The 15193-nt window shown below is 43.6% G+C and overlaps 1 protein-coding gene across 1 annotated transcript in view; it reads right to left on the reverse strand.

The window, feature by feature from the left end:
• The window catches only part of MOB4 (MOB family member 4, phocein), a 244890-nt gene that overhangs the window by 149294 nt on the left and 80403 nt on the right, over nt 1–15193 (reverse strand). The window contains exon 3 of the mRNA XM_075831284.1: nt 13335–13435. Within this exon, the coding sequence (XP_075687399.1) occupies nt 13335–13435 (101 nt within the window). The remainder of the gene's footprint in view (nt 1–13334; nt 13436–15193) is intronic.

Below are 15193 nucleotides of genomic sequence, written 5' to 3' on the forward strand. Positions count from 1 at the left end.
GGCATTACTACTTTTGGATATACTTGACTAATATTTGTCCGATTTGACAAAAAAATTAAATAATGTTGGGGGGGTTGTGATATGCATTGTACTGTTTTTGTACCAATTCATGCTTGTATGGCACATTGTTTACCTGTAATGATAGAATTGCAGAATATAAATGTAACAGCTGTACTGTTTATTGTTGCAACAGAATAAAAGTGGTCTGATTTAAAAAAAAGATATGTGGCCAGTGTCACACTTCCACATGGTGCCCACTCTTATCCCCTTTTTGGAACATACTCTGCACCTTTTGTGTCGCTGTATTCGGAGAGCCATCAAAAATGTTTTTTGTTTTTTTTTTCGACTGAGGGCTTATAACTGCAGGGAAATCTGTAGTTTTCATTTGTACCATTTTGGGGTACATGCAACTTTTTGATCAGTTTTTATTATATTTTTTGAAAGGCGTGATGACGAAAAAACAGCAATTCTGCTATTGTTTTTTATGGCATTCACCGTGCGCTCGAAATTACATATTTACTTTATTCTGCCATTCGATAGGATTACGGCGAAGCCAAATGTATATCTTTTTTTGTGTTTTACGGCTTTTGCACAATAAAATGTTGTCATTTGTGCAGCCATATTCGGAGTGCCATAGCTTGGGCTTTTTTTAGCGGAATGAGCTATACCATTTTTGGGTACAATCGACTTTTTGATACATTTTTATTCAATTTTTCGTGAGGTGAGGGGACAAAAAACAAGAAAAACTGCGATTCTGGTTTTGTTTTTATTATTTTTATAAATCAGGCCGTCATGGACGCTGCGATATTAATTATGTATAGTTAGATTTCTAATTTTTTTTCTAATAATAAAAGGTCTTGATAAGAGAATAGAGGTCTCGTTGATCGGCGCTCGCTGCACCGCCTAAGTGTCAGCCGGTGTAAAAGGCCCTTAAAAAATGGACTGCAAAAGTAAATAGCGATAAATAAGCTACTTACTGATAACCAGCATGGATTCATGAAAAACAAGCCATGCCTAACCAACATGCTTGGTTTCTATGAGGAGGTAAGTGGAAATCTGAATGTTGGTCATGCGACTGATGGGATATTTTTGGATTTTGCAAAAGAATTTGATACTGTACCACACAAAAAAGTCTTGTTCTGAAGCTACAGAGGCAGGTACTGGGGGACCTTGATTGCACGTGGGCAAAAAATTGGTTAAAGGGGTTTGCCCATCAGGGCCATTTATGGCATATCCACAGGTAGGGCTGGGCGATTAATCAAATTAATTCGCCTTCAAGACCTCCGAAGACTGTTTTTTAACAGAATCATTGAATCAATTCTTAAGTGGTGCCATCGCTTGGTGCTGCAGGAGGCAGCTCCGCCCGCTGCCTCGTCACTGCCTAGTCTGCCCTGTCTGACAAGCTACGCCCCGTTCTGTCCCTGCTGTCCCACGGAACTGCTGTTCTATACTGAACAAAATGAGACAGTACAGAACAGCAGTTCCGTGGGGGAAGCAGGGACACCTAGAATATAGCCACGCTGCACTGAAGATACTACCCCCCCTTGTAGATAGCGCGACCACCCCGCTGTAGATAGCAACCCCCCTGCAGATCGCACAACCGCACGCCCTTGTAGATCGCAGCTCCCCCCCCCCCATCCTTCTTGTAGATAGCGCCACTGTAGCTCCCACTAGGAGCTGAGTCTACAGGCAGAGCAACCTCTGCCTGGGGATTCAGCTTCTAGTGGCAGCTGCTTTGACACTATCAACAAAAAGGATGGTGGGGGGGCTGCGATCTACATGGGGGGTGGGGGTGTGATCTACAAGTGAGGGGGTGGCGCTGCAATCTACAAGGGGGCCTGGGGGTATGATTTACAAGGGGTTCCTGCTGCGATCTACATGGGGGTGTGGAAACTATGTCACTATATGTGAGCACTGCGGCACCATCTACAATAGTGGTGGGGAACCTTTTTTATGCCAAGGGCCATTTTGATATTTCTTTTTGTAAATTTTTTATTTACTTAAATTTTTTGAGACATATTAAGGAGGGGAGAGGGATAGGGGTACAGAAAGGAATGGATGGGGAACAGGGGTAACATAATAAGCCAATACCAAGAAAAAGAAAACATAACAATTAACGGTTGTCTCTGCTGTATTATTTTCGAAATCAGAAAGCTACATATATACTCTCCACATAAGTTTACATGTACTTCAGGTTATGCAAATTTGGTTAATGTTACCAATTTAGTTTTAGTTTGGAAGTTTGTAACGTGATCTAACCCATTATGTTATCCAAAACATCTGTGTTCTGAATATCTATCCATCTATTCCAAGTCCTGTAATATTTCTCTAAATTTTGTTCAATTGACCATTTAGTCTTTTCGAATGACTGTACCGAACAGACCTCGGCAATCCATTCCGAGGTGGATGGCGTGTCTATCTCCTTCCAGTGTCTAGCAATTATAAGTTTCGCTGCATTTAGAAGATGGGGAATTAAGGAATTGTGGTTTATGATCCGGTATGACATGTCCAGATTCAGGATTACTAATTCTAATGTCAAAGTGATATTGATATCTTCAACAGTATTTATGATTGTTTCAATTTTCTCCCAGAATGGCTTGATTAGATCACAGTTAAACCAGATGTGTGACAGATTCCCTGTTTCTTTTTTGCAGCGCCAGCATGTTGGGCTTTGGTTGGGATCTATTCTATTCAGAAGCTCTGGCGTTTTGTACCAACGTGCTATTACTTTATAATTTAGCTCTTGTATTTTTGTAGAACTGGAAGTGGACTGCGAGTTTTTTAATATTCGGTCTGTCTGTTCCTTAGTGAACTTTTTACCCAATTCTCTTTCCCATTTTGTCATGAATGAGGGTATCTCCGATTTAGCAATGAGAAGTTGATAAATTTTTGAGACTGCCTTTTGGGGAACAATCTTAGAGGAGTAAAAGTTAGTGAACACATTAACTGAACTTGTATGTAGAATATCCGGCAGATAGGCCTTAATTGAGTCGGCGATTATATTGAATGTCTGCTCATCCAACTTAATGTTAGGAAATGCAATATCCATTTCACCCATTGTAATCAGTTTCTTGTTTAAAATAAATTTACTTGCTGAGAGTAAAGCTTCTTTCGCGTTCGTGGATAATTTCTTCTTAATTTTTTTGAGTTTATTCGGTATCAGATAATAGATTGGTGTGTGACTACTTATATTACGTATAAAATGGTGTTTTTGTTCAGTTTGTGCCATGTTCTGATAGTTTGGTTCGTTAAAGGATTGAGTATATCAGAATATTTGAATCTATTACAAGGTGTTGGCCATATGATATCTTCGACTCTATTTTTTAGTAAACTCAGCTCGAGATCGACCCAGAGCTTGCGTTTCGTAGGGCTTTGCCACTCCATAAATCTGCATAGGTGAACAGCGTTTTTGTAGTTTTCTATGTCTGGTAGGCCAATTCCACCTGCATTTTTGTGTTTTATGAGTGTTGAATATTTAATTCTACATCCTTTAGCTTGCCATATAAATTTTGTTATTATCTTTTTCAGTTTATTGAAAAATGTCACGGGGATGTCAATTGGTAGCACTTGTAGTAGATAAAGTATTTTTGGCAATATTACCATTTTTATAATGTTATTTCTTCCGAACCACGAGATTGGTAATGTATTCCATTTCTCCAAATCCGCTTCTATTTTAGCCAGCAGTGGCTTGTAATTTAAGTCGAAGAGATCTTTATAGGAATTATTTATCTTCGTACCCAGGTATGTAATGTGAGAACAGTCGTTTTTAAAGGGGAAGTTCTTAGTCATTTCCTTCCACTTTTTGTAATCTATGTTCATATTTAATAATTCTGATTTTGTTGTATTAACTTTGAAGTTAGAAGCCTCTCCAAATATTTTGAACTCTTGTAATAGGGCTGTAATAGATTTTCTTGGATTGGATAAGATGATTAACATATCGTCTGCAAATGCGGCGGTCTTGCGTTCTACCTTATTACACATAAGTCCAGTAATCTCCTTGTTTTCCCTAATCTTTTGGGCTAAGACTTCCATGGTCATTATAAATAACAATGGAGACAATGGACATCCTTGTCTTGTGCCGTTCTTTATTTCTATTTGGGGTGAGAATTCTCCGTTTATTTTGAGTTTCGCGGATGGATTTTTGTACAAAGCCATAATTTTGTCTATAAATGTAGATGGAAGGCCAAATTTTTGTAGTGTCAATTTTAGAAACAACCAGTCTACTCTGTCAAATGCCTTTTCGGCATCAGTAGTCAGCAGAGCGATAGGAACGTTTTTACTCTTGGCTATTTGAATCACGTTCAGAATCCTAACCGTGTTATCTTTAGCTTCCCTGCCTGGTGTGAAGCCCATTTGTTCTAGGTTAATTATGTTTGGTAGAAATTGTTTCATTCTATTTGCGATTATTTTTGCAAAAAGTTTGATATCATTATTTATCAGAGAGATGGGCCTGTAACTACCGCAGAGGGTGGGATCTTTCCCTTCTTTGGGAATTAGGGTAATATGAGCGGTCAGTGACTCTTTACAGAATGGGTTATTAAGATCTATGGTGTTAAAATACTGTGTCAGAAAGGGGGATAGAGTGTCTCTAAATATTTTATAGTATGCCATAGAGTACCCGTCCGGACCTGGGCTTTTACCGTTAGGGCTATTATTTATGGCGTTCTCTATTTCTTGTTTTGTGAAAGGAGAGGTTAGTATTTGACTTTGTGTCTCTGAAATGTGAGGGAGGTTTATATTGTCGAGTAGTTTATTTATTATTAGGTCTTGGTTTTTTAGGTGGTATAATTCTGAGTAGAAGCCACAGAATTCCCTGGATATATCTTCCGTTGTGTGCAGTAGTTTGTTTATTTTATTTTAGGTATAAATGTATTTGAATGTTCTTTTCTGATTACATTCGCTAGTCTCTTTCCACATTTATCTGCTGCCATGTACCTTTTGAACTTCGCGAAGTAGAAGGTTTTTTTCGGTATTATAGTTCAGTAGCTCCTTCAGTTCTGCACGCAGTTTGAATAGATCCTTTTCTGATTTTATACATAATGATTTTTTATGTTTCAATTCCAATACTTTTATTTTTTCTAAAATGTTTGTAATTTGTTTGTTTCTTTTTTTTTTCTAGCGCCTAGTTCAATCAGAAAGCCTCTGATTACGGCTTTATGAGCTTCCCAGATATTCGAGTTACATATATTGTCTGGACAGTTGTCTAGGAAATAGTCTACATACGTGAGAGTATGTAGGTTTTATCTTCTTTGTTGGTGAGCAAACTGTCGTTTAATTTCCAATTAAAATAGTTGCCATTTTGTTTTTGGGTGAAAGAAAGGAGTAACAAGAGTGGCGCATGGTCCGACTGTGTGATAGAACCATATTTTACTTGTGTTATCGTGCTGATAAGAGAGTGGGGTACAAATAGGTAATCTATTCTAGAATATTTTTTGTGGACCGCCGAGTAAAATGAATAATCTCGGCTAGAAGGATTTTTAATTCTCCATGCGTCTACCAAGTGAGCTTCTGCAAGTAGTTTTTTTATATATTTAAGTTTTTTATATGAAATTGATGAGCTGTTGTTAGAAGTGTCTATTGAGGGTTGGAGTGGAATATTAAAGTCGCCTCCTAGAATCAATTCACCTTCCTTGAATTGTTCCAATTTTTGCATCAATTGTTTGATGAACTTCTCTTGGTTATTATTAGACACGTATAGATTTGCGAATGTGAATATTTTACCAAGTATATACCCCTTCAAAAGAACAAATCTACCTTCAGTATCCAGTAACACATCTTTACAGGTGAAGGGAACTTTTTTATTAATGATGATGGCGACACCCTTCGATCTTTTAAGGGGTGTTGAAGAATTGTACCATTACGTGAAGATTTTATTTTTTGTTAATGGGTATATTTTTTTTTTAAGTGGGTTTCTTGTAGAAATGCTATGTCTATTTTCTCCTTTTCTAAAAATTGGAGTATTTTCAGTCTTTTACTAGGGACATTGATGCCTTTAACATTGTACGTAGCTATTTTAAGGTCAGCCATTATTTAAATCGTACATATAATTTGTTATGATATTACTGTTCTGTCTCTGCTGAATTTTACTAACAATAACAAGAATTAAACACATCTTAAACAATTGGGTGTGTATTAGATAGGGTGAACGTATGATTGTTGGTATATTTGTATATATCCAAACACAAATATGCTGCCGGTGGAGATCTATTGGAAACCATTCCAATCTCAACCGGGGCTTAGAGCATAAATCAAATTTCCCGGGGGGGGGGGTGCTATCTGAACCTGAAAAAGTTTGCGTAGCCAGAAAGACCATTTACATTTTAGAACCAAATTCTTCCAGCAAGTCTGAAGAATTATAATAAACATACAGATATAACAATATCAATTAAATTTCGCAAAAGGATATTTGAAGTAATTTTCTATCTTCCTCATCTTTTCGGAGTTTTCCCAGCTTCCGGATCGGTCTTTTTCATCTTCTTTGTTTTCTTTGGGGTAGCTGTTTCCCAGTTATCCTGTTTTGGAAGTTGTGGGAAGTTGAATTCGTCTTCTGGGCGAGTCCAGTCTGGTATTTGTAGATGAGAGAGGTCTAATTTATTGAGAACAAATTCCAAGTCTTCTGGTGATTTGATGGTCAATGTTTTATTGTGTAGAGATATAGCAAGGCCAAAGGGGAACATCCATCTGTATAGAATGTTTCTCTCTCTTAGTGTTTTGGTTAGAGGTTGTAATTGCCGTCTTAGGTCCAAAGTTAGTTTGGAGAGGTCTTGAAATATGACAATTTCGCATTCCTCGTATTCTATTTTCCTCGCATATCTTGCTTTGTGCAATATTTCCTCTTTCAATCTGAAGCTTTGTAAGCAACAAAGAATGTCTCTTGGTTTGTCCGGTCCAACCGATCTGGGTCTAAAAACCCTGTGAGCTCTTTCAAGACCTACTTCGGTATTTCCTTCTTTCCCCAGAAGTTTGTTGAATATATGTGTGAGTACATTGGTGATTTCTTTGTCTGCGACTGTTTCGGGGACACCTCTTATTCTTAGGTTATTTCTTCTGGACCTATTTTCAAGGTCGTCTATTTGTAACCTTTGTAGGTATGATTCTTTTTGTTTATCAATGAGTATCTCAGACATTCTTTCGGCATGTGAGATGACTTGGGTACAAGTGTCCTCCAGTGATTGTATCCTGGTAAAGGCTTGTTTGACGTCGTTCCTCATTTCCGATATTTCCTCTTTTACTGTCTGGGTGAATTCTTTGAATAGTCCCGTTATGCAGTCTGTTGTAGGTAGTGCTTTTATATATTCTTTGAGGTCAGCTGCATCATGTGTCGTTGGTTGTTCTTCATCACTGTCTGACCAGCTTGAAATTGTGAAATTATCTTTAGTTTTATCTTTCTTTTCCGATCTAGTGCTGTGATTTTCCTCAAAGGTCAGCTTTTTACTGGTGATTTCCACCTCTTGTCTTTTTTTGGTGTTTTACCAGTCCTGGCTTGTTCTTCATTTGGACCTTTCATGGGTTTCCCCATTGCGATCTGTATTCCCCTTATTCAACTTGCTGGAAGAAGGTATTGTGAGATTAGGGCATTCCAGGAGTCATATAGCAACACATGACCTGGGATTCTTTTAGGTAAAGTCCTTCGGAGCTGTTGGTTATTAGGTTCTAAATGTTAATTGTTTTGTGCAATTAGATTGTATTTTAATTCAAATCCTGAGTGCGGTATTACTCTGGCATCCAGATGTTCGGTTTATGTAGATAGTCAGAAGGTATGTGGTCGAGCAGGGGAGGAGCCTTGCTATTTAAGGTTATAGATCTATGTATGAATGCTCATATTCAGGCGCATTCAGATACCGTTAGGCCTTTATGTTTATGCAAGGGGTATTTTGTTCCTGTTGAATGGCATTCACTTTGCTCTTATATTGAGCTGAGTCCTTTATTTCAGGAGGGTAGGCACTTCCTGTCCAACTGCCTGAGTGCTTTTTTTTTTTTTTTTTTATACTCTCTCCTCTTGCTCCCTCTCTCCTTTTTCTTAGCAAATCTAGTCCCCGGCTTCAACAGCGCCGCTAGGCCGCAACCGCAAATGTCGTCGCCCTATCTTCTGACTCACCGGCACTGGGTCCTGCGGGTCAGCGGTGCTGTTTAGTTTCCCTTGTGGAGCAGATGCGGCTGGTGGCACGCTTCCTCTCCTGTTCCTCTGTTCCAGAACTGGGCCGGCTGGAAATCTAGGCCGCGGCCTCAGAGGCGGCGCAAGGCCGTGACGGCAAAAGTCCGCTCACCGGATCTAATCTCCCGGGCTCTGGGTCCCACGGGTCGGCGGCCCCGGCAAGTGCTTTATACGGTGTGGCGGCGACTGTTTAATCAGGGGACGTGGGCTATTTGCTCCCGAATCCCTGGAGCCCCGTCAAAGCGCGTCCTCTTTGCCTCAGCGCTAGCCACGCCCCCCCATTTTGATATTTCTAACATCATTCGCGGGCCATACAAAAATATCAACGTAAAAATTAGCCTGCTATATTTGGTCAAACATTTAATTAACTCATCCCTCAGCAAGCTAAGCTGTTTTCTTCTTCATGGTCGGAAATCACAAGCTTCAGCCACAACACAAAGAGGTAGAACGGGGTTTAGGGTGCCGCGTTCTAGAGATAGGTGCGGGTCCCAGAGGTAGGACCCGCATCAATTTAAATTTTTTTTGACAAATCCTGTGGATAGAAATATAAATGTTCTTGATGAAAAAAAAAACCCTTTCAGTCACCTGACCTGACTTCGAGTGAGTAGGGCGAGAAGACTGAGCCAAGGAGACTGAGGTCAGGTGACCGGACTGGTCCGCTACTGGGCCGCCACGCACCGACCTCACTCAGACCGCCACCACCATACTTATTACCAAGCAGCGAATGACGCGGCACCAGCACAGTCCAAGTGGGGCCGGTCCGGACCAAATAATTTTGCGGGTCGTATAAGGCATTCTCACATTGCGGCACCATCTACAGGGACGTTGCGGCGCCATATACATCAGGGGTGTCCAACCTTTTGGCATCTCTGGGCCACATTGGAAAATTTGTCTAGGGCCTCGTTTAGCTACACGGTTTCTGAAACTCTCATATTAGTGAATGGCAGTTACGGAAGCAGCATAGCATGTGAGCTACGCTGTTTCCATAACTGCCATTCAGTTCTATGGGACTTACAAATTTCGTGTAGCCCATCGAGCTACGCTGTTTACATAACTGAAGTCATAAAGTGGCCGGGAGGCAGCGAGAGAAGAAAGGAGGTATAACGAGATTTAGGGGGTCCCGTTCTAGAGTTAGGGGGTTGGGGGGGGACGATGGCGCGATCCGCATGGGGGGGGGGGGACGGTGGCGCGATCCGCATGGGGGGGGGGGACCGCGGCGCGATCCGCATGGGGGGGGGGACCGCGGCGCGATCCGCATGGGGGGGGGGGGGGGAGACCGCGGCGCGATCCGCATGGGGGGGGGGGGAGACCGCGGCGCGATCCGCATGGGGGGGGGGGGAGACCGCGGCGCGATCCGCATGGGGGGGGGGGGGGAGACCGCGGCGCGATCCGCATGGGGGGGGGGGGGGGAGACCGCGGCGCGATCCGCATGGGGGGGGGGGGGGAGACCGCGGCGCGATCCGCATGGGGGGGGGGGGGGAGACCGCGGCGCGATCCGCATGGGGGGGGGGGGAGACCGCGGCGCGATCCGCATGGGGGGGGGGACCGCGGCGCGATCCGCATGGGGGGGGGACCGCGGCGCGATCCGCATGGGGGGGGGGACCGCGGCGCGATCCGCATGGGGGGGGGGGGACCGCGGCGCGATCCGCATGGGGGGGGACCGCGGCGCGATCCGCATGGGGGGGGGGGGACCGCGGCGCGATCCGCATGGGGGGGGACCGCGGCGCGATCCGCATGGGGGGGGGACCGCGGCGCGATCCGCATGGGGGGGGGGACCGCGGCGCGATCCGCATGGGGGGGGGGGACCGCGGCGCGATCCGCATGGAGGGGGGGACCGCGGCGCGATCCGCATGGGGGGGGGGACCGCGGCGCGATCCGCATGGGGGGGGGGGGGACCGCGGCGCGATCCGCATGGGGGGGGGGGGGGACCGCGGCGCGATCCGCATGGGGGGGGGGACCGCGGCGCGATCCGCATGGGGGGGGGGGACCGCGGCGCGATCCGCATGGGGGGGGGGGACCGCGGCGCGATCCGCATGGGGGGGGGGGACCGCGGCGCGATCCGCATGGGGGGGGGGGACCGCGGCGCGATCCGCATGGGGGGGGGGACCGCGGCGCGATCCGCATGGGGGGGGGGACCGCGGCGCGATCCGCATGGGGGGGGGGGACCGCGGCGCGATCCGCATGGGGGGGGGGGACCGCGGCGCGATCCGCATGGGGGGGGGGGACCGCGGCGCGATCCGCATGGGGGGGGGGACCGCGGCGCGATCCGCATGGGGGGGGGACCGCGGCGCGATCCGCATGGGGGGGGGGACCGCGGTGCGATCCGCATGGGGGGGGACCGCGGCGCGATCCGCATGGGGGGGACCGCGGCGCGATCCGCATGGGGGGGACCGCGGCGCGATCCGCATGGGGGGGACCGCGGCGCGATCCGCATGGGGGGGACCGCGGCGCGATCCGCATGGGGGGGACCGCGGCGCGATCCGCATGGGGGGGACCGCGGCGCGATCCGCATGGGGGGGACCGCGGCGCGATCCGCATGGGGGGGACCGCGGCGCGATCCGCATGGGGGGGACCGCGGCGCGATCCGCATGGGGGGGATGGTGGCGCGATCCGCATGGGGGGGATGGTGGCGCGATCTGCATGGGGGGGTGCCATCTACAAGGAGGGGTAGTAGCTACAGGGCAGTGTGGCTATATACTAGGAGTCTCTGCTTCCCCACGGAACTGCTGTTCCGTATTGTATCATTTTGTTCAGTACAGAACAGCAGTTCCGTAGGGAAGCACAGACAGAACGGGATGCAGCTTGTCATACAAGGCAGACCAGGCAGTGACAAGGCGGCGGAGTTTCCTCCTGCAGCACAGCGCCACTAAAGAATTAAATTTAACGCACGTTGCCACTAAAGAAACGATTTAACGATTCTGTTAAAAAACAGTATCGTCAGAGGACTTGAGGGCAAATTAATCAAATTAATTTGATTAATCACCCAGCCCTACTTTCATATCATATATATTGATGTATTGTTCAGTTTTAAGCTGGGCTAAATGGCGACTTTGGCTGCAACACTCGTCGCACGCTGTGAAAGTGATTAAAATGTGTTTAGGTGATTCCATTTTGTGTACGGAAGAAGTCATCAGTTGCTTTAAGACCGTATATTTATGCTGACCGTCTATTTCTCAGCTATGCGCCTCCCTGTTTCTTATGAGTCTGCTACAAGAAATGTGTAATGGCCTTGTAGCTGCAAAACGATATGAGAAAGCCCTTTCATTGCAAGTGAAACAAAGTAAGGCAAGAATTCATTCTGGCCTGAGAATATGGTCTAATTGTCTAAAAAACAAACAAACAAACAACATTTTGGGGGCGTTGACAGTGTTTTGGCACTTTACAACATCAGTAATGGTCGTAGGGTGCCAGCAAACCAGATGTGGAAAATTGCTCTCCAAAAGCCAGTTTGCACACTTGCATTCATTGTAAGCTCCGCTTTGCGCCCAGCGTGTAAGAAATGCACACATATTTGGTACCGCTGAAGTTGGCAGAAGATGCCAAATATGTATTCAGGTGTGTTTACCCAGTCACATGCACCAGATGTAAAAAATATCACCTAAAATTACATATTCACATTTTTTAATTACAATTTTTAGAAAGTAAAATATAAATCACTTTTTTTTACACAATATGGAAGCCCAATATGTTCTGAGAAAAACAAGACCAAATACATGTAGGTTGGAAGAGTACGGTAATAGCAGAACAATTTGATTTTAAATTGGCACATGGTAAAACTTGAAAATGGGCCTGGCCAGTAAGTGGGTTAAAGCTTCTGGTCAGGAAGTGGTTAAACAAGTATATTGAAACATAAATTTGCACTTTAACTTGCTGTGCATTAACATTTTAATTATTTTAACCCCTTCCCTCCTCAGCCATTTCTCGGATTTTCACTTTTGTTTTTTCCTCCACACCTTCCAAAATTTATAATTTTTTAACATTTTTTGTCTATATAGCCATATGATGGCTTGTTTTTTGCGGGACAAGTTGTCGTTTTTCATTGCACCATTTATTGTACAGCATAACGTACTGGGAGGCTGGGAAAAAAATATTTTTGGGGTGAAATGGGCAAAAAACAGCGATTACACCATTTTTTGGGGGGTTATGTTTTTACTGCATCCATCAGGTGGTAAAAACGACATATTCACTTTATTCTACAGGTTGATACGATTACGGCGATACCAAATTTCTATGTTTTGTTTCATGTTTTACCACTTTTATAAAAATAAAACTAGTTGTTAAATTAAAAAAATCTTTTGCTTCGCCATGTTCTGAGAGCCATAACGTTTTAATTTTTCCATCAATTTAGCGATGTGAGGGCTTAAATTTTGCTGGGCGAGCTGTGCTTTGCACCGATACCATTTTGGGGTATATGCGACTTTTTGATCACTTTTTGTTCATTTATTTGGAGCGCTAAGGTGACAAAAAAACAGAAATTTGCGTGTCTTATATATATATTTTTTACGGCATTCACCGAGTGGGTTAAACAACGCTATTGTGATCGTAATTTTATGGACGCGGTGATACCAGTTAACTTATTTACATTTTTTTTAACATTGATTTAGGGAAAAACTTGAAAAGGGTTGTTTTTTTTTACTTTTAATATTTTTTATGTTCCAAAAAAATAAAGTAACTTTATTTAACGTTTTTTTACTTCTTCCCCTAGGAGACTTGAAGTCTGGATTGACCGCAGCATTTAAGGTGTTAAACGGGCGGAATCCAAGTGAGGAATCCGTTGCAGTGAGGTGTCGGCTGCGTAACACAGCCGTCACCCGTTGTACATGGAGCGAGCTCAGCCCCTGAGCTCGTCCATACTTCTCCTTAACCCTGATCACGTACAGTTACGTGATCGTGCGTTAAGGGGTTAAAGCAGTTACCCATTAACGTAAATGACATTATCTGAGAACATTATGTATAAGTTCATTGCAAATGTCTAGTTTGTTCTTATAACATGCTGCACAGAGAAGGTGGTGTTCAGCCTGTACTAAGAAAGTCCAGTTCCACACATAAAAAAAGACAAGATTATATTATAGTCTCATTTCATGGAGTAATTTCAGGCCCACTATAAACTTAGTTGACACCAGATAAAAAAAATTAAAAAAAAGATGACCAGATTTACATTAAAATAATAAATACCTACCGAAGATGTTCATACTTCCAAACACCTTCATCCTGACCTTCAGGAGGCTCTAGAATTTTATCAGTGTTGGAACAATCTGTTCTTATATTCTGTTGAATATACTGCAAAATATAAATGTTAAACGTCAATACAATGTAAAAGGTTACTTCAATGAAAAGTAAAAATGTGTGCTTTCAATGTAATGACGTTGCATAAATAACTTTTCTTAGGCCTCATTCACATACGCGGTCGGCTTTCCTTTGTTCTGATAGTGGAGCCGAACAACGAAAATATCGGAAGCGCCGATTCCGTTGAGCGACAAAGACAACCTGCACTCGATGGAACAATTTGACTTTAAAGAGGCTCTGTCACCACATTATAAGTGCCCTGTCTCCTACATAAGGAGATGGGCGCTATAATGTAGGTGACAGTAATGCTTTTTATTTTAAAAAAACTATCTGTTTTCACCACTTTATTAGCGATTTTAGATTTATGCTAATGAGTTGCTTAATGCCCAAGTGGGCGTATTTTTACTTTAGACCAAGTGGGCGTTGTACAGTGGAGTGTATGACGCTGACCAATCAGCGTCATGCACTTCTCTCCATTCATTTACTCAGCGCATAGGGATCCTGCTAGATCCTTATGTGCTGTCTTATACGAACACATTAACAATACTGAAGTGTTTAGACAGTGAATAGACATTCCACGGGATGTCTATTCACAATCCCTGCACTTCGTTACTGTTTCTGTGGTAGTTACAGCAGAGGAAGCGTAATCTCTCGAGATTACACTGTAGATGACAGGTTACAATGAGATTATGCTTCCTCTGCTGTAACTATCATAGAAACAGTAACGGAGTGCAGAGATTGTGAATAGACATCCCATGGAATGTCTATTCACTGTCTAAACACTTCAGTATCGATAATGTGTTAGTATAAGACAGCACATACTGATCTAAAAGGATCCCTATGCGCTATCTAAATGAATGGAGAGGAGTGCATGACGCTGATTGGTCAGCGTCATGCACTCCTCTTACAATGCCCACTTGGTCTAAAGTAAAAACACGCCCACTTGGGCTTTAAGCAACTCATTAGCATAAATCTAAAATCGCTAATAAAGTGGTGAAAACAGATCTTTTTTTTAAATAAAAAGCACTGCTGTCACCTACATTATAGCGCCGATCTCCTTATGTAGGAGATAGGGCACTTATAAAAGTGGTGACAGGGCCTCTTTAATCGGTGACACCAGGTTTCCGTCGGAGTGTTCGTTGGTTTTTATGGGAGCCTCCAACGCAGATGTGAACGAGGCCTAAATTCACTAAAATGTGTATATTCCAAAACGAAGCTTGGTTTGTGTCAATAAAATGGTTCTATTTAACGGACCTTCTATTCATATCTTTAACCACTTCGGTACACTTCTATTGAAGGTAAGATTTTTTTTACTTTTAAAAAATAAAAAATAAAAAAAAACAACTTAGTTTACACTTTAAGGTTAAAAAAAAAAAAAAATGGTATTTCCTTTTCTTCCAAACAGCATCATTCCCTGTCCATGGTGTGTGTACGGATTGAAAGGATTAAAAAAACTTCAGCATCAAGCACCAGATAATATCAATAAGGTTTAACATTTATTGCTAGATTCTTATATATTTAAAATAAATAAATAAATTTGCTACTTGCCATTCAGAAGGCTATAAGGATCGTTACGGCATAAAGTTTGGTGATGAGGCAGGCTTACTAAATGCGCTGGAATTCAGAGTTAGGGCTTATTTAGACGAACGTGATATATGTCCGTGCAACGCGTGGGATTTTCACGCGCCTCGCACGGACCTATGTTAGTCTATGGGTCCGTGCAGACTGTCCGTGAGTTTCACGCAGCGTATC

Source organism: Rhinoderma darwinii, chromosome 6 (genome assembly GCF_050947455.1).
Source record: "Rhinoderma darwinii isolate aRhiDar2 chromosome 6, aRhiDar2.hap1, whole genome shotgun sequence".
NCBI lineage: Eukaryota > Metazoa > Chordata > Amphibia > Anura > Rhinodermatidae > Rhinoderma > Rhinoderma darwinii.